The sequence below is a fragment of the Phyllobates terribilis genome, unplaced genomic scaffold (genome assembly GCF_046119375.1).
Source record: "Phyllobates terribilis strain yellow unplaced genomic scaffold, ASM4611937v1 Scaffold_13__5_contigs__length_258822181, whole genome shotgun sequence".
Taxonomy (NCBI): domain Eukaryota; kingdom Metazoa; phylum Chordata; class Amphibia; order Anura; family Dendrobatidae; genus Phyllobates; species Phyllobates terribilis.
In genome coordinates this window covers 168869400-168892715 of record NW_027362773.1, presented here as the reverse complement: position 1 = coordinate 168892715, position 23316 = coordinate 168869400, and the positions used below count along the sequence as shown (strand labels likewise).

At 61.0% G+C, this 23316-nt stretch overlaps 1 protein-coding gene across 7 annotated transcripts in view; it reads right to left on the bottom strand.

The window, feature by feature from the left end:
• The window catches only part of PLEKHA7 (pleckstrin homology domain containing A7), a 374164-nt gene that overhangs the window by 75996 nt on the left and 274852 nt on the right, over nt 1-23316 (bottom strand). For 6 of the 7 annotated variants that reach the window (XM_073659044.1, XM_073659045.1, XM_073659046.1 and 3 more), the window contains 5 exons: nt 22612-22853; nt 22318-22524; nt 22128-22242; nt 7844-7938; nt 5996-6196 (listed from right to left, as the gene is read on the bottom strand). In XM_073659044.1, coding sequence (XP_073515145.1) covers nt 5996-6196; nt 7844-7938; nt 22128-22242; nt 22318-22524; nt 22612-22853 — 860 coding nt within the window. Of the gene's footprint in view, nt 1-5986; nt 6197-7843; nt 7939-22127; nt 22243-22317; nt 22525-22611; nt 22854-23316 lie in introns of those variants that run through there. The other variant, XM_073659050.1, reaches the window with a different exon arrangement.

The window sequence follows — 23316 nt, the reverse complement described above, 5'->3', positions numbered from 1 at the left end:
TTTATGGATCTATGGGGATTTCTTTCCTGTGTGGATCGGACGGGTTGTTACCGAGATCTGGGGAGAATCTCATGTCAATAGCACCTTTACCAGTAGATTTACTGAAAACATTGGTGACGTGTCCAATACTTATTTCACCCGCTGTATGTGTGTGTGTACATGGCTGCAGTCGGTATACACATGTAATGTACACAGGGAGCGACCTGTCAATCAGCGGTGCTGGGAGGAGCCGGAGGGCGTTTCAGGGATGTCGCACGGGGCTGCAGTCGCGCTCTCGGCCTCGGTGGTCCGGGCACCCTGCATCTAATGACCGCTTTCCTCTAGACACAGATTGTTCCCTTCTAGATCCCATCATTCATCAGTTTGCGCCTCCTGGCAGCGCTCGCCACCTCCCGCCATACTCCTGGCACCAGGCTGCATTCTGAGCCGACAGAAAAGATTGTAAGAAGCGTCGGAGGTTTCCAGTTTATTGTGTTCTCTTCTAGACATACAATAGAAAGCACCAAGCTGATATTAACATCGTCTCCACAAGGAGCCCAGAAAGTCACAGACAAGTAGCAAAGATACAGAGGAATAAAAAAGGCTACAGTATCCAGAAGTGCTGCCCACATCACAGGACGGAGGATGGGAGTTATTGCTCTGGAGTGAGGATGGAATGAAGAAGAATGAGACTACAGAGAGCGAGACCGCCGCCGCACCGCACCCTCAGAACCAAGACATTCGCACTAGGTCTTATGAGACTTCACATGAATTACTATCAGTTATATTACAGGGAATCGATCAGCGGGTATTAGCTATATAATATGAGAGCAGCATGAGGGAGGGACAGAGACCCTGATTCCAGCGATGCGTCACTTACTGGGCTGCATGCGGCTGTTTCAATACAATCAGTGTTTTATCAGCAGGAGATTATCACTACAGGACTAGGTGTCTCGTGCCTCCTGGTCCTCCTGCTGTGTAACCCCGCCCCCAACACTGCACAGTGTACATGGAAAGCTGCCAATCAGTGGTGTGGGCGGGGTTTATACACAGAACGCCGCCAATCAGTGGTGGGGGCGGGGTTATACACAGTTCAGCATTTGAGCACCGCTACATCTATAGCAAAGAAAGCTGTGATTGTGTCAAAATGACAGCAGCAGGCAGCCCAGTAAATGACACAGCGCTGGAATCAGGGACTCACCCCCTACATTATGAGGCTGACAGATTACATAACAAAAACCTGCTGACCTATTCCCTTTTAAAGGTGTCAGTAACATCACTGAGAATGCCGCCTATCCATCACTAGAGATCAGAGGTGACATCACTGAGAATGCCTCCTATCCATCACTAGAGATCAGCGGTGACATCACTGAGAATGCCGCCTATCCATCACTAGAGATCAGCGGTGACATCACTGAGAATGCCTCCTATCCATCACCAGAGATCAGCGGTGACATCACTGAGAATGCCGCCTATCCATCACCAGAGATCAGCGGTGACATCACTGAGAATGCCGCCTATCCATCACTAGAGATCAGCGGTGACATCACTGAGAATGCCGCCTATCCATCACCAGAGATCAGCGGTGACATCACTGAGAATGCCGCCTATCCATCACCAGAGATCAGCGGTGACATCACTGAGAATGCCGCCTATCCATCACCAGACATCAGCGGTGACATCACTGAGAATGCCGCCTATCCATCACTAGAGATCAGCGGTGACATCACTGAGAATGCCGCCTATCCATCACCAGAGATCAGCGGTGACATCACTGAGAATGCCTCCTATCCATCACCAGAGATCAGCGGTGACATCACTGAGAATGCCGCCTATCCATCACTAGAGATTAGCGGTGACATCACTGAGAATGCCTCCTATCCATCACTAGAGATCAGCGGTGACATCACTGAGAATGCCGCCTATCCATCACTAGAGATCAGCGGTGACATCACTGAGAATGCCTCCTATCCATCACCAGAGATCAGCGGTGACATCACTGAGAATGCCGCCTATCCATCACCAGAGATCAGCGGTGACATCACTGAGAATGCCGCCTATCCATCACTAGAGATCAGCGGTGACATCACTGAGAATGCCGCCTATCCATCACCAGAGATCAGCGGTGACATCACTGAGAATGCCGCCTATCCATCACCAGAGATCAGCGGTGACATCACTGAGAATGCCGCCTATCCATCACCAGACATCAGCGGTGACATCACTGAGAATGCCGCCTATCCATCACTAGAGATCAGCGGTGACATCACTGAGAATGCCGCCTATCCATCACCAGAGATCAGCGGTGACATCACTGAGAATGCCTCCTATCCATCACCAGAGATCAGCGGTGACATCACTGAGAATGCCGCCTATCCATCACCAGAGATCAGCGGTGACATCACTGAGAATGCCGCCTATCCATCACTAGAGATCAGCGGTGACATCACTGAGAATGCCGCCTATCCATCACCAGAGATCAGCGGTGACATCACTGAGAATGCCGCCTATCCATCACCAGAGATCAGCGGTGACATCACTGAGAATGCCTCCTATCCATCACCAGAGATCAGCGGTGACATCACTGAGAATGCCTCCTATCCATCACCAGAGATCAGCGGTGACATCACTGAGAATGCCTCCTATCCATCACCAGAGATCAGAGGTGACATCACTGAGAATGCCTCCTATCCATCACTAGAGATCAGCGGGGACATCACTGAGAATGCCGCCTATCCATCACTAGAGATCAGCGGTGACATCACTGAGAATGCCGCCTATCCATCACTAGAGATCAGCGGTGACATCACTGAGAATGCCGCCTATCCATCACCAGAGATCAGCGGTGACATCACTGAGAATGCCGCCTATCCATCATCAGAGATCAGCGGTGACATCACTGAGAATGCCGCCTATCCATCACTAGAGATCAGCGGTGACATCACTGAGAATGCCTCCTATCCATCACCAGAGATCAGCGGTGACATCACTGAGAATGCCTCCTATCCATCACCAGAGATCAGCGGTGACATCACTGAGAATGCCGCCTATCCATCACCAGAGATCAGAGGTGACATCACTGAGAATGCCTCCTATCCATCACCAGAGATCAGCGGTGACATCACTGAGAATGCCGCCTATCCATCACCAGAGATCAGCGGTGACATCACTGAGAATGCCTCCTATCCATCACCAGAGATCAGAGGTGACATCACTGAGAATGCCGCCTATCCATCACCAGAGATCAGCGGTGACATCACTGAGAATGCCGCCTATCCATCACCAGAGATCAGCAGTGACATTACTGAGAATGCCTCCTATCCATCACTAGAGATCAGCGGTGACATCACTGAGAATGCCGCCTATCCATCACCAGAGATCAGCGGTGACATCACTGAGAATGCCGCCTATCCATCACCAGAGATCAGCAGTGACATTACTGAGAATGCCGCCTATCCATCACCAGAGATCAGCGGTGACATCACTGAGAATGCCTCCTATCCATCACTAGAGATCAGCGGTGACATCACTGAGAATGCCGCCTATCCATCACCAGAGATCAGCGGTGACATCACTGAGAATGCCTCCTATCCATCACTAGAGATCAGCGGTGACATCACTGAGAATGCCGCCTATCCATCACCAGAGATCAGCGGTGACATCACTGAGAATGCCTCCTATCCATCACCAGAGATCAGCGGTGACATCACTGAGAATGCCGCCTATCCATCACTAGAGATCAGCGGTGACATCACTGAGAATGCCGCCTATCCATCACTAGAGATCAGCGGTGACATCACTGAGAATGCCACCTATCCATCACCAGAGATCAGAGGTGACATCACTGAGAATGCCGCCTATCCATCACTAGAGATCAGCGGTGACATCAATGAGAATGCCTCCTATCCATCACCAGAGATCAGAGGTGACATCACTGAGAATGCCTCCTATCCATCACTAGAGATCAGCGGTGACATCACTGAGAATGCCGCCTATCCATCACTAGAGATCAGCGGTGACATCACTGAGAATGCCGCCTATCCATCACTAGAGATCAGCGGTGACATCACTGAGAATGCCTCCTATCCATCACCAGAGATCAGCGGTGACATCACTGAGAATGCCTCCTATCCATCACCAGAGATCAGCGGTGACATCACTGAGAATGCCTCCTATCCATCACCAGAGATCAGCGGTGACATCACTGAGAATGCCTCCTATCCATCACCAGAGATCAGCGGTGACATCACTGAGAATGCCGCCTATCCATCACCAGAGATCAGCGGTGACATCACTGAGAATGCCTCCTATCCATCACTAGAGATCAGCGGTGACATCACTGAGAATGCCACCTATCCATCACTAGAGATCAGCGGTGACATCACTGAGAATGCCGCCTATCCATCACTAGAGATCAGCGGTGACATCACTGAGAATGCCTCCTATCCATCACTAGAGATCAGCGGTGACATCACTGAGAATGCCACCTATCCATCACTAGAGATCAGCGGTGACATCACTGAGAATGCCGCCTATCCATCACTAGAGATCAGCGGTGACATCACTGAGAATGCCTCCTATCCATCACCAGAGATCAGCGGTGACATCACTGAGAATGCCGCCTATCCATCACTAGAGATCAGCGGTGACATCACTGAGAATGCCGCCTATCCATCACCAGAGATCAGCGGTGACATCACTGAGAATGCCTCCTATCCATCACTAGAGATCAGCGGTGACATCACTGAGAATGCCGCCTATCCATCACTAGAGATCAGCGGTGACATCACTGAGAATGCCGCCTATCCATCACTAGAGATCAGCGGTGACATCACTGAGAATGCCTCCTATCCATCACTAGAGATCAGCGGTGACATTACTGAGAATGCCGCCTATCCATCACCAGAGATCAGCGGTGACATCACTGAGAATGCCTCCTATCCATCACTAGAGATCAGCGGTGACATCACTGAGAATGCCGCCTATCCATCACCAGAGATCAGCGGTGACATCACTGAGAATGCCTCCTATCCATCACTAGAGATCAGCGGTGACATTACTGAGAATGCCGCCTATCCATCACCAGAGATCAGCGGTGACATCACTGAGAATGCCTCCTATCCATCACCAGAGATCAGCGGTGACATCACTGAGAATGCCTCCTATCCATCACCAGAGATCAGCGGTGACATCACTGAGAATGCCGCCTATCCATCACCAGAGATCAGCGGAGACATCACTGAGAATGCCGCCTATCCATCACTAGAGATCAGCGGTGACATCACTGAGAATGCCGCCTATCCATCACCAGAGATCAGCGGTGACATCACTGAGAATGTCTCCTATCCATCACCAGAGATCAGCGGTGCCTGTACCTTTGGGGCTAATGTTTGGGAGCGGTTGGTGTTGTTTTTCCTCGTCGCTGTTGCAGCAGGTGCCCATACTGGCGGCCATTACCCCCCGCCCTGAGGCCGCAGCTGGATGGTAGATGGGACAGCTGATGATGTTACGGGGAGTCAGGATGGAGGCCGCTGTAAGCGCATGTGATTGATGCAGCGCCGCAGCCTGGCGGAGATGAGCATGGCGGTTAGTGGGGTCTGCAGATTAATACCTTCAATGTAACAGAGGCAGCAAGGTGATGAATGGCGCTGGAGCAGCGTGTGGATGAGTTAGAGGCAGCCATGACGGGTCAGAGTTGGGGTCCTGCACAGCAGCCCAGGAATACCAGCCCGATCGCCTATGTGGCCCCCGCAGACCTGCGTCCTCCTGTTGTGATCCTATATATTTAGGAGCGTGCAGAGGCCTCGGGGTCTTGTGCTTGTTGTCTAGGAGCAGATGAGGTGGCGGTGGACGTCACCGTCTAGACTATGAGGTTACACGGAGCTGGAGAGCAGCCGCCATTAATCCCTGCAGCTAAAGGAAGCAATGATTCTACCTGGAGGAGCCATAACCTGGTGTACCATGCACACAGCACGTAAAGACTACAAGTCACAGGATGCCCCTGCCGCTAACATACTGAGCTGAGGTCCGCAGACAGGGGCCGGGAGGGCGGCCTGCCCGTCACCGCCGACTTCTCTCCTTGGCTGAGTGTCCTCTTGCGTTCGCGGACTAAGGCCTTTTGGTGCCGCTTCATGCGCTCCAGCTGCTCCTCTGCGCTTATTTTACCTCTTTGGTTGTCACCGGAGTACAGACGGTCAAAGGCACTGCGTGGTCTGTCCTGTGATAGACAAACGGACAATCATTGCACGAGGAAAGACCCCGGGGGTGACGTGTGAGCAGGGGGCAACGTGTGAGCCGGGGGCGACGTGTGAGCAGGGGGCCAGACGTGTGAGCAGGGGGCAGACGTGTGAGCAGGGGCCAGACGTGTGAGCAGGGGGCGACGTGTGAGCCGGGGGCGACGTGTGAGCCGGGGGCGACGTGTGAGCCGGGGGCGACGTGTGAGCAGGGGGCCAGACGTGTGAGCAGGGGGCGACGTGTGAGCCGGGGGCGACGAGTGAGCAGAGGACAGACGTGTGAGCAGGGGGCAGACGTGTGAGCAGGGGGCAGACGTGTGAGCAGGGGGCAGACGTGTGAGCCGGGGGCCAGACGTGTGAGCCGGGGGCGACGTGTGAGCCGGGGGCGACGTGTGAGCCGGGGGCGACGTGTGAGCCGGGGGCGACGTGTGAGCCGGGGGCGACGTGTGAGCCGGGGGCGACGTGTGAGCAGGGGGCAGACGTGTGAGCAGGGGGCAGACGTGTGAGCAGGGGCCAGACGTGTGAGCAGGGGGCCAGACGTGTGAGCAGGGGGCCAGACGTGTGAGCAGGGGGCGACGTGTGAGCCGGGGGCGACGTGTGAGCCGGGGGCGACGTGTGAGCCGGGGGCCAGACGTGTGAGCAGGGGGCCAGACGTGTGAGCCGGGGCCAGACGTGTGAGCCGGGGCCAGACGTGTGAGCCGGGGGCCAGACGTGTGAGCAGGGGGCCAGACGTGTGAGCCGGGGGCGACGTGTGAGCAGAGGGCAGACGTGTCAGCAGAGGGCCAGACGTGTGAGCAGGGGGCCAGACGTGTGAGCAGGGGGCCAGACGTGTGAGCAGGGGGACAGACGTGTGAGCAGGGGGGCAGACGTGTGAGCAGGGGGCCAGACGTGTGAGCAGGGGGCCAGACGTGTGAGCAGGGGGCCAGACGTGTGAGCCGGGGGCAGACGTGTGAGCAGGGGGACAGATGTGTGAGCAGGGGGCCAGACGTGTGAGCAGGGGGCAGACGTGTGAGCAGGGGGCCAGACGTGTGAGCAGGGGGCCAGACGTGTGAGCAGGGGGCCAGACGTGTGAGCAGGGGGCAGACGTGTGAGCAGGGGCCAGACGTGTGAGCAGGGGACAGACGTGTGAGCAGGGGGCAGACGTGTGAGCAGGGGACAGACGTGTGAGCAGGGGACAGACGTGTGAGCAGGGGACAGACGTGTGAGCAGGGGACAGACGTGTGAGCAGGGGACAGACGTGTGAGCAGGGGGCCAGACGTGTGAGCAGGGGGACAGACGTGTGAGCAGGGGGCAGACGTGTGAGCAGGGGGCAGACGTGTGAGCAGGGGGCAGACGTGTGAGCAGGGGACAGACGTGTGAGCAGGGGACAGACGTGTGAGCAGGGGGCAGACGTGTGAGCAGGGGGCGACGTGTGAGCAGGGGACAGACGTGTGAGCAGGGGGCAGACGTGTGAGCAGGGGACAGACGTGTGAGCAGGGGACAGACGTGTGAGCAGGGGGCGACGTGTGAGCAGAGGGACAGACGTGTGAGCAGGGGGCCAGACGTGTGAGCAGGGGGCCAGACGTGTGAGCAGGGGGCAGACGTGTGAGCAGGGGGCGTTCATGGGCATTAGCAATCTCTTCCCCAGGTACCTTAGAACAGTTGGTGGTGGTGCCCTTCCTCAACGTGACGTACGATGCCACAGACGATGAAGATTGAGCCAGCCTGGACGTCGACCCTGACAAACCTGAGGGAAACATTTCACAAGTGTAAGAATGTGACCCCGGTCTATGGAGGCGGCTGATGAAAGAAGTGAGTGGCACATGTGGGGCACGTGTGAGGCACTGCTGAGGTGCACGTGTGAGGCACTGCTGAGGTGCACGTGTGGGGCACTGCTGAGGTGCACGTGTGAGGCACTGCTGAGGTGCACGTGTGGGGCACTGCTGAGGTGCACGTGTGAGGCACTGCTGAGGTGCACGTGTGGGGCACTGCTGAGGTGCACGTGTGGGGCACTGCTGAGGTGCACGTGTGGGGCACTGCTGAGGTGCACGTGTGAGGCACTGCTGAGGTGCACGTGTGGGGCACTGCTGAGGTGCACGTGTGAGGCACTGCTGAGGTGCACGTGTGGGGCACTGCTGAGGTGCACGTGTGGGGCACTGCTGAGGTGCACGTGTGAGGCACTGCTGAGGTGCACGTGTGGGGCACTGCTGAGGTGCACGTGTGAGGCACTGCTGAGGTGCACGTGTGAGGCACTGCTGAGGTGCACGTGTGAGGCACTGCTGAGGTGCACGTGTGAGGCACTGCTGAGGTGCACGTGTGAGGCACTGCTGAGGTGCACGTGTGAGGCACTGCTGAGGTGCACGTGTGAGGCACTGCTGAGGTGCACGTGTGAGGCACTGCTGAGGTGCACGTGTGAGGCACTGCTGAGGTGCACGTGTGGGGCACTGCTGAGGTGCACGTGTGGGGCACTGCTGAGGTGCACGTGTGGGGCACTGCTGAGGTGCACGTGTGAGGCACTGCTGAGGTGCACGTGTGAGGCACTGCTGAGGTGCACGTGTGGGGCACTGCTGAGGTGCACGTGTGGGGCACTGCTGAGGTGCACGTGTGGGGCACTGCTGAGGTGCACGTGTGGGGCACTGCTGAGGTGCACGTGTGAGGCACTGCTGAGGTGCACGTGTGAGGCACTGCTGAGGTGCACGTGTGAGGCACTGCTGAGGTGCACGTGTGAGGCACTGCTGAGGTGCACGTGTGAGGCACTGCTGAGGTGCACGTGTGAGGCACTGCTGAGGTGCACGTGTGGGGCACTGCTGAGGTGCACGTGTGGGGCACTGCTGAGGTGCACGTGTGGGGCACTGCTGAGGTGCACGTGTGAGGCACTGCTGAGGTGCACGTGTGAGGCACTGCTGAGGTGCACGTGTGGGGCACTGCTGAGGTGCACGTGTGGGGCACTGCTGAGGTGCACGTGTGGGGCACTGCTGAGGTGCACGTGTGAGGCACTGCTGAGGTGCACGTGTGAGGCACTGCTGAGGTGCACGTGTGAGGCACTGCTGAGGTGCACGTGTGAGGCACTGCTGAGGTGCACGTGTGAGGCACTGCTGAGGTGCACGTGTGGGGCACTGCTGAGGTGCACGTGTGAGGCACTGCTGAGGTGCACGTGTGAGGCACTGCTGAGGTGGTGCACGTGTGAGGCACTGCTGAGGTGCACGTGTGGGGCACTGCTGAGGTGCACGTGTGGGGCACTGCTGAGGTGCACGTGTGGGGCACTGCTGAGGTGCACGTGTGGGGCACTGCTGAGGTGCACGTGTGGGGCACTGCTGAGGTGCACGTGTGAGGCACTGCTGAGGTGCACGTGTGAGGCACTGCTGAGGTGCACGTGTGGGGCACTGCTGAGGTGCACGTGTGAGGCACTGCTGAGGTGCACGTGTGAGGCACTGCTGAGGTGCACGTGTGGGTCACTGCTGAGGTGCACGTGTGAGGCACTGCTGAGGTGCACGTGTGGGGCACTGCTGAGGTGCACGTGTGGGGCACTGCTGAGGTGCACGTGTGGGGCACTGCTGAGGTGCACGTGTGGGGCACTGCTGAGGTGCACGTGTGGGGCACTGCTGAGGTGCACGTGTGAGGCACTGCTGAGGTGCACGTGTGAGGCACTGCTGAGGTGCACGTGTGGGGCACTGCTGAGGTGCACGTGTGAGGCACTGCTGAGGTGCACGTGTGAGGCACTGCTGAGGTGCACGTGTGGGGCACTGCTGAGGTGCACGTGTGGGGCACTGCTGAGGTGCACGTGTGAGGCACTGCTGAGGTGCACGTGTGGGGCACTGCTGAGGTGCACGTGTGGGGCACTGCTGAGGTGCACGTGTGGGGCACTGCTGAGGTGCACGTGTGGGGCACTGCTGAGGTGCACGTGTGAGGCACTGCTGAGGTGCACGTGTGGGGTACTGCTGAGGTGCACGTGTGAGGCACTGCTGAGGTGCACGTGTAGGGCACTGCTGAGGTGCACGTGTGGGGCACTGCTGAGGTGCACGTGTGAGGCACTGCTGAGGTGCACGTGTGGGGCACTGCTGAGGTGCACGTGTGGGGCACTGCTGAGGTGCACGTGTGGGGCACTGCTGAGGTGCACGTGTGAGGCACTGCTGAGGTGCACGTGTGGGGCACTGCTGAGGTGCACGTGTGAGGCACTGCTGAGGTGCACGTGTGAGGCACTGCTGAGGTGCACGTGTGGGGCACTGCTGAGGTGCACGTGTGGGGCACTGCTGAGGTGCACGTGTGAGGCACTGCTGAGGTGCACGTGTGGGGCACTGCTGAGGTGCACGTGTGGGGCACTGCTGAGGTGCACGTGTGAGGCACTGCTGAGGTGCACGTGTGAGGCACTGCTGAGGTGCACGTGTGAGGCACTGCTGAGGTGCACGTGTGGGGCACTGCTGAGGTGCACGTGTGGGGCACTGCTGAGGTGCACGTGTGAGGCACTGCTGAGGTGCACGTGTGGGGCACTGCTGAGGTGCACGTGTGGGGCACTGCTGAGGTGCACGTGTGGGGCACTGCTGAGGTGCACGTGTGAGGCACTGCTGAGGTGCACGTGTGGGGCACTGCTGAGGTGCACGTGTGGGGCACTGCTGAGGTGCACGTGTGAGGCACTGCTGAGGTGCACGTGTGGGGCACTGCTGAGGTGCACGTGTGAGGCACTGCTGAGGTGCACGTGTGAGGCACTGCTGAGGTGCACGTGTGAGGCACTGCTGAGGTGCACGTGTGAGGCACTGCTGAGGTGCACGTGTGAGGCACTGCTGAGGTGCACGTGTGGGGCACTGCTGAGGTGCACGTGTGGGGCACTGCTGAGGTGCACGTGTGGGGCACTGCTGAGGTGCACGTGTGGGGCACTGCTGAGGTGCACGTGTGAGGCACTGCTGAGGTGCACGTGTGAGGCACTGCTGAGGTGCACGTGTGAGGCACTGCTGAGGTGCACGTGTGGGGCACTGCTGAGGTGCACGTGTGGGGCACTGCTGAGGTGCACGTGTGAGGCACTGCTGAGGTGCACGTGTGGGGCACTGCTGAGGTGCACGTGTGAGGCACTGCTGAGGTGCACGTGTGAGGCACTGCTGAGGTGCACGTGTGGGGCACTGCTGAGGTGCACGTGTGGGGCACTGCTGAAGTGCACGTGTGGGGCACTGCTGAGGTGCACGTGTGAGGCACTGCTGAGGTGCACGTGTCGGGCACTGCTGAGGTGCACGTGTGAGGCACTGCTGAGGTGCACGTGTGAGGCACTGCTGAGGTGCACGTGTGAGGCACTGCTGAGGTGCACGTGTGAGGCACTGCTGAGGTGCACGTGTGAGGCACTGCTGAGGTGCACGTGTGGGGCACTGCTGAGGTGCACGTGTGAGGCACTGCTGAGGTGCACGTGTGAGGCACTGCTGAGGTGCACGTGTGGGGCACTGCTGAGGTGCACGTGTGAGGCACTGCTGAGGTGCACGTGTGAGGCACTGCTGAGGTGCACGTGTGGGGCACTGCTGAGGTGCACGTGTGGGGCACTGCTGAGGTGCACGTGTGGGGCACTGCTGAGGTGCACGTGTGGGGCACTGCTGAGGTGCACGTGTGGGGCACTGCTGAGGTGCACGTGTGGGGCACTGCTGAGGTGCACGTGTGGGGCACTGCTGAGGTGCACGTGTGGGGCACTGCTGAGGTGCACGTGTGGGGCACTGCTGAGGTGCACGTGTGAGGCACTGCTGAGGTGCACGTGTGGGTCACTGCTGAGGTGCACGTGTGAGGCACTGCTGAGGTGCACGTGTGGGGCACTGCTGAGGTGCACGTGTGGGGCACTGCTGAGGTGCACGTGTGGGGCACTGCTGAGGTGCACGTGTGGGGCACTGCTGAGGTGCACGTGTGGGGCACTGCTGAGGTGCACGTGTGGGGCACTGCTGAGGTGCACGTGTGAGGCACTGCTGAGGTGCACGTGTGGGGCACTGCTGAGGTGCACGTGTGAGGCACTGCTGAGGTGCACGTGTGGGGCACTGCTGAGGTGCACGTGTGGGGCACTGCTGAGGTGCACGTGTGAGGCACTGCTGAGGTGCACGTGTGAGGCACTGCTGAGGTGCACGTGTGGGGCACTGCTGAGGTGCACGTGTGAGGCACTGCTGAGGTGCACGTGTGAGGCACTGCTGAGGTGCACGTGTGAGGCACTGCTGAGGTGCACGTGTGAGGCACTGCTGAGGTGCACGTGTGGGGCACTGCTGAGGTGCACGTGTGAGGCACTGCTGAGGTGCACGTGTGAGGCACTGCTGAGGTGCACGTGTGAGGCACTGCTGAGGTGCACGTGTGAGGCACTGCTGAGGTGCACGTGTGGGGCACTGCTGAGGTGCACGTGTGAGGCACTGCTGAGGTGCACGTGTGAGGCACTGCTGAGGTGCACGTGTGAGGCACTGCTGAGGTGCACGTGTGGGGCACTGCTGAGGTGCACGTGTGGGGCACTGCTGAGGTGCACGTGTGGGGCACTGCTGAGGTGCACGTGTGAGGCACTGCTGAGGTGCACGTGTGAGGCACTGCTGAGGTGCACGTGTGAGGCACTGCTGAGGTGCACGTGTGAGGCACTGCTGAGGTGCACGTGTGAGGCACTGCTGAGGTGCACGTGTGAGGCACTGCTGAGGTGCACGTGTGAGGCACTGCTGAGGTGCACGTGTGAGGCACTGCTGAGGTGCACGTGTGAGGCACTGCTGAGGTGCACGTGTGGGGCACTGCTGAGGTGCACGTGTGAGGCACTGCTGAGGTGCACGTGTGAGGCACTGCTGAGGTGCACGTGTGAGGCACTGCTGAGGTGCACGTGTGGGGCACTGCTGAGGTGCACGTGTGAGGCACTGCTGAGGTGCACGTGTGAGGCACTGCTGAGGTGCACGTGTGAGGCACTGCTGAGGTGCACGTGTGGGGCACTGCTGAGGTGCACGTGTGGGGCACTGCTGAGGTGCACGTGTGGGGCACTGCTGAGGTGCACGTGTGAGGCACTGCTGAGGTGCACGTGTGAGGCACTGCTGAGGTGCACGTGTGAGGCACTGCTGAGGTGCACGTGTGAGGCACTGCTGAGGTGCACGTGTGAGGCACTGCTGAGGTGCACGTGTGAGGCACTGCTGAGGTGCACGTGTGGGGCACTGCTGAGGTGCACGTGTGGGGCACTGCTGAGGTGCACGTGTGGGGCACTGCTGAGGTGCACGTGTGGGGCACTGCTGAGGTGCACGTGTGGGGCACTGCTGAGGTGCACGTGTGAGGCACTGCTGAGGTGCACGTGTGGGGCACTGCTGAGGTGCACGTGTGAGGCACTGCTGAGGTGCACGTGTAGGGCACTGCTGAGATGCACGTGTGGGGCACTGCTGAGGTGCACGTGTGAGGCACTGCTGAGGTGCACGTGTGGGGCACTGCTGAGGTGCACGTGTGGGGCACTGCTGAGGTGCACGTGTGAGGCACTGCTGAGGTGCACGTGTGGGGCACTGCTGAGGTGCACGTGTGAGGCACTGCTGAGGTGCACGTGTGAGGCACTGCTGAGGTGCACGTGTGGGGCACTGCTGAGGTGCACGTGTGGGGCACTGCTGAGGTGCACGTGTGAGGCACTGCTGAGGTGCACGTGTGGGGCACTGCTGAGGTGCACGTGTGAGGCACTGCTGAGGTGCACGTGTGAGGCACTGCTGAGGTGCACGTGTGAGGCACTGCTGAGGTGCACGTGTGAGGCACTGCTGAGGTGCACGTGTGGGGCACTGCTGAGGTGCACGTGTGAGGCACTGCTGAGGTGCACGTGTGAGGCACTGCTGAGGTGCACGTGTGGGGCACTGCTGAGGTGCACGTGTGAGGCACTGCTGAGGTGCACGTGTGGGGCACTGCTGAGGTGCACGTGTGGGGCACTGCTGAGGTGCACGTGTGGGGCACTGCTGAGGTGCACGTGTGAGGCACTGCTGAGGTGCACGTGTGAGGCACTGCTGAGGTGCACGTGTGGGGCACTGCTGAGGTGCACGTGTGAGGCACTGCTGAGGTGCACGTGTGAGGCACTGCTGAGGTGCACGTGTGAGGCACTGCTGAGGTGCACGTGTGAGGCACTGCTGAGGTGCACGTGTGAGGCACTGCTGAGGTGCACGTGTGAGGCACTGCTGAGGTGCACGTGTGGGGCACTGCTGAGGTGCACGTGTGGGGCACTGCTGAGGTGCACGTGTGAGGCACTGCTGAGGTGCACGTGTGAGGCACTGCTGAGGTGCACGTGTGGGGCACTGCTGAGGTGCACGTGTGAGGCACTGCTGAGGTGCACGTGTGGGGCACTGCTGAGGTGCACGTGTGAGGCACTGCTGAGGTGCACGTGTGGGGCACTGCTGAGGTGCACGTGTGGGGCACTGCTGAGGTGCACGTGTGAGGCACTGCTGAGGTGCACGTGTGGGGCACTGCTGAGGTGCACGTGTGAGGCACTGCTGAGGTGCACGTGTGAGGCACTGCTGAGGTGCACGTGTGGGGCACTGCTGAGGTGCACGTGTGAGGCACTGCTGAGGTGCACGTGTGGGGCACTGCTGAGGTGCACGTGTGAGGCACTGCTGAGGTGCACGTGTGAGGCACTGCTGAGGTGCACGTGTGAGGCACTGCTGAGGTGCACGTGTGGGGCACTGCTGAGGTGCACGTGTGAGGCACTGCTGAGGTGCACGTGTGAGGCACTGCTGAGGTGCACGTGTGAGGCACTGCTGAGGTGCACGTGTGGGGCACTGCTGAGGTGCACGTGTGGGGCACTGCTGAGGTGCACGTGTGGGGCACTGCTGAGGTGCACGTGTGGGGCACTGCTGAGGTGCACGTGTGAGGCACTGCTGAGGTGCACGTGTGGGGCACTGCTGAGGTGCACGTGTGGGGCACTGCTGAGGTGCACGTGTGAGGCACTGCTGAGGTGCACGTGTGAGGCACTGCTGAGGTGCACGTGTGAGGCACTGCTGAGGTGCACGTGTGGGGCACTGCTGAGGTGCACGTGTGGGGCACTGCTGAGGTGCACGTGTGAGGCACTGCTGAGGTGCACGTGTGAGGCACTGCTGAGGTGCACGTGTGAGGCACTGCTGAGGTGCACGTGTGAGGCACTGCTGAGGTGCACGTGTGAGGCACTGCTGAGGTGCACGTGTGGGGCACTGCTGAGGTGCACGTGTGAGGCACTGCTGAGGTGCACGTGTGAGGCACTGCTGAGGTGCACGTGTGAGGCACTGCTGAGGTGCACGTGTGGGGCACTGCTGAGGTGCACGTGTGGGGCACTGCTGAGGTGCACGTGTGAGGCACTGCTGAGGTGCACGTGTGGGGCACTGCTGAGGTGCACGTGTGGGGCACTGCTGAGGTGCACGTGTGGGGCACTGCTGAGGTGCACGTGTGAGGCACTGCTGAGGTGCACGTGTGGGGCACTGCTGAGGTGCACGTGTGGGGCACTGCTGAGGTGCACGTGTGGGGCACTGCTGAGGTGCACGTGTGGGGCACTGCTGAGGTGCACGTGTGAGGCACTGCTGAGGTGCACGTGTGGGGCACTGCTGAGGTGCACGTGTGAGGCACTGCTGAGGTGCACGTGTGAGGCACTGCTGAGGTGCACGTGTGGGGCACTGCTGAGGTGCACGTGTGGGGCACTGCTGAGGTGCACGTGTGAGGCACTGCTGAGGTGCACGTGTGGGGCACTGCTGAGGTGCACGTGTGAGGCACTGCTGAGGTGCACGTGTGAGGCACTGCTGAGGTGCACGTGTGAGGCACTGCTGAGGTGCACGTGTGAGGCACTGCTGAGGTGCACGTGTGGGGCACTGCTGAGGTGCACGTGTGAGGCACTGCTGAGGTGCACGTGTGAGGCACTGCTGAGGTGCACGTGTGGGGCACTGCTGAGGTGCACGTGTGAGGCACTGCTGAGGTGCACGTGTGGGGCACTGCTGAGGTGCACGTGTGGGGCACTGCTGAGGTGCACGTGTGGGGCACTGCTGAGGTGCACGTGTGAGGCACTGCTGAGGTGCACGTGTGAGGCACTGCTGAGGTGCACGTGTGGGGCACTGCTGAGGTGCACGTGTGAGGCACTGCTGAGGTGCACGTGTGGGGCACTGCTGAGGTGCACGTGTGAGGCACTGCTGAGGTGCACGTGTGAGGCACTGCTGAGGTGCACGTGTGAGGCACTGCTGAGGTGCACGTGTGAGGCACTGCTGAGGTGCACGTGTGAGGCACTGCTGAGGTGCACGTGTGAGGCACTGCTGAGGTGCACGTGTGGGGCACTGCTGAGGTGCACGTGTGGGGCACTGCTGAGGTGCACGTGTGAGGCACTGCTGAGGTGCACGTGTGAGGCACTGCTGAGGTGCACGTGTGGGGCACTGCTGAGGTGCACGTGTGGGGCACTGCTGAGGTGCACGTGTGAGGCACTGCTGAGGTGCACGTGTGAGGCACTGCTGAGGTGCACGTGTGGGGCACTGCTGAGGTGCACGTGTGAGGCACTGCTGAGGTGCACGTGTGAGGCACTGCTGAGGTGCACGTGTGAGGCACTGCTGAGGTGCACGTGTGGGGCACTGCTGAGGTGCACGTGTGGGGCACTGCTGAGGTGCACGTGTGAGGCACTGCTGAGGTGCACGTGTGGGGCACTGCTGAGGTGCACGTGTGAGGCACTGCTGAGGTGCACGTGTGAGGCACTGCTGAGGTGCACGTGTGGGGCACTGCTGAGGTGCACGTGTGAGGCACTGCTGAGGTGCACGTGTGGGGCACTGCTGAGGTGCACGTGTGAGGCACTGCTGAGGTGCACGTGTGAGGCACTGCTGAGGTGCACGTGTGAGGCACTGCTGAGGTGCACGTGTGAGGCACTGCTGAGGTGCACGTGTGGGGCACTGCTGAGGTGCACGTGTGAGGCACTGCTGAGGTGCACGTGTGAGGCACTGCTGAGGTGCACGTGTGAGGCACTGCTGAGGTGCACGTGTGGGGCACTGCTGAGGTGCACGTGTGGGGCACTGCTGAGGTGCACGTGTGGGGCACTGCTGAGGTGCACGTGTGGGGCACTGCTGAGGTGCACGTGTGAGGCACTGCTGAGGTGCACGTGTGGGGCACTGCTGAGGTGCACGTGTGAGGCACTGCTGAGGTGCACGTGTGGGGCACTGCTGAGGTGCACGTGTGAGGCACTGCTGAGGTGCACGTGTGAGGCACTGCTGAGGTGCACGTGTGAGGCACTGCTGAGGTGCACGTGTGAGGCACTGCTGAGGTGCACGTGTGGGGCACTGCTGAGGTGCACGTGTGGGGCACTGCTGAGGTGCACGTGTGAGGCACTGCTGAGGTGCACGTGTGAGGCACTGCTGAGGTGCACGTGTGAGGCACTGCTGAGGTGCACGTGTGAGGCACTGCTGAGGTGCACGTGTGAGGCACTGCTGAGGTGCACGTGTGGGGCACTGCTGAGGTGCACGTGTGAGGCACTGCTGAGGTGCACGTGTGAGGCACTGCTGAGGTGCACGTGTGAGGCACTGCTGAGGTGCACGTGTGGGGCACTGCTGAGGTGCACGTGTGGGGCACTGCTGAGGTGCACGTGTGAGGCACTGCTGAGGTGCACGTGTGGGGCACTGCTGAGGTGCACGTGTGGGGCACTGCTGAGGTGCACGTGTGGGGCACTGCTGAGGTGCACGTGTGAGGCACTGCTGAGGTGCACGTGTGGGGCACTGCTGAGGTGCACGTGTGAGGCACTGCTGAGGTGCACGTGTGAGGCACTGCTGAGGTGCACGTGTGGGGCACTGCTGAGGTGCACGTGTGGGGCACTGCTGAGGTGCACGTGTGAGGCACTGCTGAGGTGCACGTGTGGGGCACTGCTGAGGTGCACGTGTGGGGCACTGCTGAGGTGCACGTGTGGGGCACTGCTGAGGTGCACGTGTGGGGCACTGCTGAGGTGCACGTGTGGGGCACTGCTGAGGTGCACGTGTGGGGCACTGCTGAGGTGCACGTGTGGGGCACTGCTGAGGTGCACGTGTGGGGCACTGCTGAGGTGCACGTGTGGGGCACTGCTGAGGTGCACGTGTGGGGCACTGCTGAGGTGCACGTGTGGGGCACTGCTGAGGTGCACGTGTGAGGCACTGCTGAGGTGCACGTGTGAGGCACTGCTGAGGTGCACGTGTGAGGCACTGCTGAGGTGCACGTGTGAGGCACTGCTGAGGTGCACGTGTGAGGCACTGCTGAGGTGCACGTGTGAGGCACTGCTGAGGTGCACGTGTGAGGCACTGCTGAGGTGCACGTGTGGGGCACTGCTGAGGTGCACGTGTGAGGCACTGCTGAGGTGCACGTGTGAGGCACTGCTGAGGTGCACGTGTGAGGCACTGCTGAGGTGCACGTGTGGGGCACTGCTGAGGTGCACGTGTGGGGCACTGCTGAGGTGCACGTGTGAGGCACTGCTGAGGTGCACGTGTGAGGCACTGCTGAGGTGCACGTGTGGGGCACTGCTGAGGTGCACGTGTGGGGCACTGCTGAGGTGCACGTGTGGGGCACTGCTGAGGTGCACGTGTGGGGCACTGCTGAGGTGCACGTGTGGGGCACTGCTGAGGTGCACGTGTGGGGCACTGCTGAGGTGCACGTGTGGGGCACTGCTGAGGTGCACGTGTGGGGCACTGCTGAGGTGCACGTGTGAGGCACTGCTGAGGTGCACGTGTGAGGCACTGCTGAGGTGCACGTGTGAGGCACTGCTGAGGTGCACGTGTGGGGCACTGCTGAGGTGCACGTGTGAGGCACTGCTGAGGTGCACGTGTGAGGCACTGCTGAGGTGCACGTGTGGGGCACTGCTGAGGTGCACGTGTGGGGCACTGCTGAGGTGCACGTGTGGGGCACTGCTGAGGTGCACGTGTGGGGCACTGCTGAGGTGCACGTGTGAGGCACTGCTGAGGTGCACGTGTGGGGCACTGCTGAGGTGCACGTGTGGGGCACTGCTGAGGTGCACGTGTGAGGCACTGCTGAGGTGCACGTGTGAGGCACTGCTGAGGTGCACGTGTGAGGCACTGCTGAGGTGCACGTGTGAGGCACTGCTGAGGTGCACGTGTGGGGCACTGCTGAGGTGCACGTGTGGGGCACTGCTGAGGTGCACGTGTGGGGCACTGCTGAGGTGCACGTGTGGGGCACTGCTGAGGTGCACGTGTGAGGCACTGCTGAGGTGCACGTGTGAGGCACTGCTGAGGTGCACGTGTGGGGCACTGCTGAGGTGCACGTGTGGGGCACTGCTGAGGTGCACGTGTGGGGCACTGCTGAGGTGCACGTGTGAGGCACTGCTGAGGTGCACGTGTGAGGCACTGCTGAGGTGCACGTGTGAGGCACTGCTGAGGTGCACGTGTGAGGCACTGCTGAGGTGCACGTGTGAGGCACTGCTGAGGTGCACGTGTGAGGCACTGCTGAGGTGCACGTGTGGGGCACTGCTGAGGTGCACGTGTGAGGCACTGCTGAGGTGCACGTGTGAGGCACTGCTGAGGTGCACGTGTGGGGCACTGCTGAGGTGCACGTGTGAGGCACTGCTGAGGTGCACGTGTGAGGCACTGCTGAGGTGCACGTGTGAGGCACTGCTGAGGTGCACGTGTGGGGCACTGCTGAGGTGCACGTGTGGGGCACTGCTGAGGTGCACGTGTGAGGCACTGCTGAGGTGCACGTGTGGGGCACTGCTGAGGTGCACGTGTGAGGCACTGCTGAGGTGCACGTGTGAGGCACTGCTGAGGTGCACGTGTGAGGCACTGCTGAGGTGCACGTGTGGGGCACTGCTGAGGTGCACGTGTGAGGCACTGCTGAGGTGCACGTGTGGGGCACTGCTGAGGTGCACGTGTGAGGCACTGCTGAGGTGCACGTGTGAGGCACTGCTGAGGTGCACGTGTGAGGCACTGCTGAGGTGCACGTGTGAGGCACTGCTGAGGTGCACGTGTGGGGCACTGCTGAGGTGCACGTGTGAGGCACTGCTGAGGTGCACGTGTGAGGCACTGCTGAGGTGCACGTGTGAGGCACTGCTGAGGTGCACGTGTGAGGCACTGCTGAGGTGCACGTGTGGGGCACTGCTGAGGTGCACGTGTGGGGCACTGCTGAGGTGCACGTGTGGGGCACTGCTGAGGTGCACGTGTGGGGCACTGCTGAGGTGCACGTGTGAGGCACTGCTGAGGTGCACGTGTGGGGCACTGCTGAGGTGCACGTGTGAGGCACTGCTGAGGTGCACGTGTGAGGCACTGCTGAGGTGCACGTGTGAGGCACTGCTGAGGTGCACGTGTGGGGCACTGCTGAGGTGCACGTGTGAGGCACTGCTGAGGTGCACCTGTGGGGCACTGCTGAGGTGCACGTGTGGGGCACTGCTGAGGTGCACTTGTGAGACACTGCTGAGGTGCACGTGTGAGGCACTGCTGAGGTGCACGTGTGGGGCACTGCTGAGGTGCACGTGTGGGGCACTGCTGAGGTGCACGTGTGGGGCACTGCTGAGGTGCACGTGTGAGGCACTGCTGAGGTGCACGTGTGGGGCACTGCTGAGGTGCACGTGTGGGGCACTGCTGAGGTGCACGTGTGGGGCACTGCTGAGGTGCACGTGTGAGGCACTGCTGTGGTGCACGTGTGGGGCACTGCTGAGGTGCACGTGTGAGGCACTGCTGAGGTGCACGTGTGAGGCACTGCTGAGGTGCACGTGTGAGGCACTGCTGAGGTGCACGTGTGAGGCACTGCTGAGGTGCACGTGTGGGGCACTGCTGAGGTGCACGTGTGAGGCACTGCTGAGGTGCACGTGTGGGGCACTGCTGAGGTGCACGTGTGGGGCACTGCTGAGGTGCACGTGTGAGGCACTGCTGAGGTGCACGTGTGAGGCACTGCTGAGGTGCACGTGTGAGGCACTGCTGAGGTGCACGTGTGAGACACTGATGAGGTGCACGTGTGGGGCACTGCTGAGGTGCACGTGTGAGGCACTGCTGAGGTGCACGTGTGAGGCACTGCTGAGGTGCACGTGTGGGGCACTGCTGAGGTGCACGTGTGAGGCACTGCTGAGGTGCACGTGTGAGACACTGATGAGGTGCACGTGTGGGGCACTGCTGAGGTGCACGTGTGAGGCACTGCTGAGGTGCACGTGTGGGGCACTGCTGAGGTGCACGTGTGAGGCACTGCTGAGGTGCACGTGTGGGGCACTGCTGAGGTGCACGTGTGGGGCACTGCTGAGGTGCACGTGTGAGGCACTGCTGAGGTGCACGTGTGGGGCACTGCTGAGGTGCACGTGTGAGGCACTGCTGAGGTGCACGTGTGAGGCACTGCTGAGGTGCACGTGTGGGGCACTGCTGAGGTGCACGTGTGAGGCACTGCTGAGGTGCACGTGTGGGGCACTGCTGAGGTGCACGTGTGGGGCACTGCTGAGGTGCACGTGTGAGGCACTGCTGAGGTGCACGTGTGGGGCACTGCTGAGGTGCACGTGTGAGACACTGATGAGGTGCACGTGTGGGGCACTGCTGAGGTGCACTGCTGAGGTGCACGTGTGGGGCACTGCTGAGGTGCACTGCTGAGGTGCACGTGTGGGGCACTGCTGAGGTGCACGTGTGAGGCACTGCTGAGGTGCACGTGTGAGGCACTGCTGAGGTGCACGTGTGGGGCACTGCTGAGGTGCACGTGTGAGGCACTGCTGAGGTGCACGTGTGGGGCACTGCTGAGGTGCACGTGTGAGGCACTGCTGAGGTGCACGTGTGAGGCACTGCTGAGGTGCACGTGTGAGGCACTGCTGAGGTGCATGTGTGCATGACTGCTCAGGGGCACAAGCTGAGACACTAGCGGACCACCCTCCTCACATTGTGGGGTTATAGTCACAGACTCGGCAGGTACAGGGGGGCACATGTGCGGCACTGCTGTTAATCCACCAGCTCTTGCATCATATATAACAGCTACTGATGAGGACAGGGGAACAATTTTACAGGTGACGGTGACCACAGAGGGGGTGTAAGAAGACACGACAAGTGGTCTCCTATTGGCTGAAGCACTCACCTCTGGTGGGCAATGTCTGGTAGCCGGGATCTGAGCTCTGGAAGTCAGAGGTTGAGGTGTTGGCATCGGCCAGATTAGCAAGTTCTGGATCGCTGACGTAGGTTCGCAGCTCCACCTGTGACCAGAATAGAGACATAATATAATGGCCGCCTACGTATGAAGGCAGGTCCCATGACAGCGGCGACGTTACCCTGTAGTCTCCGTTTGCGCCCAGTTCCCGGTCCCGCTTCCTCTCATCAGACTGCCTCTTTAAGCCACGTACGGACGTGTGCCTGATGACCGAGGACTCTCTCGGTGGTGGAGGCAGCGCAGGTGGAGGTGGAATATCAGGGGAAAGGTCTGCATCTTCAGGACTGTACATGTCGGGCAGCGGTGGGCGTGGAGGGGCACTCTCCTCCTAATGACAGAAAGGAGGGTGATATGTCAATGACGCATCTGTAGGAGCCCCCTAACCCACACTTATTTGCTTTCTGGCACTACTCACAAACTTTGGTGGTGATGGCGCCCTGGTCGGTGACGGCAGACGTGGCTCTGGCTTCTGCAGCAGCTGTGGCTGTGAGTGGGATCTACCCTGGAAGTACGGTTGAGGATACAATCCCACCTCTAGTGTCGGCTTCACAAGACTCGGTGGGTTATGAGGCGATGCCGATTTACTGCGAACGGATGTAAACGCCGTAGTTCCAGAAGGCACAAATGTGGAAGGGACCAAAGGCACAGTTTTCCTTTCTAGAAGAAATAAGCTTTACATAGAAAATGGAGATGGCTGAGAGCCGACAACCGCGCCCGACTGCCGGGAGCCGACAACCGCGCCCGACTGCCGGGAGCCAACAACCGCGCCCGACTGCAGGGAGCCGACAACCGCGCCCGACTGCAGGGAGCCGACAACCGCGCCCGACTGCCGGGAGCCGACAACCGCGCCCGACTGCCGGGAGCCGACAACCGCGCCCGACTGCCGGGAGCCGACTGCCGGGAGCCGACAGCCGCGCCCGACTGCCGGGAGCCGACAGCCGCGCCCGACTGCCGGGAGCCGACAGCCGCGCCCGACTGCCGGGAGCCGACAGCCGCGCCCGACTGCCGGGAGCCGACAGCCGCGCCCGACTGCTGGGAGCCGACAGCCGCGCCCGACTGCCGCGCCCGACTGCCTGGAGCCGACAACCGCGCCCGACTGCCGGGAGCTGACAACCGCGCC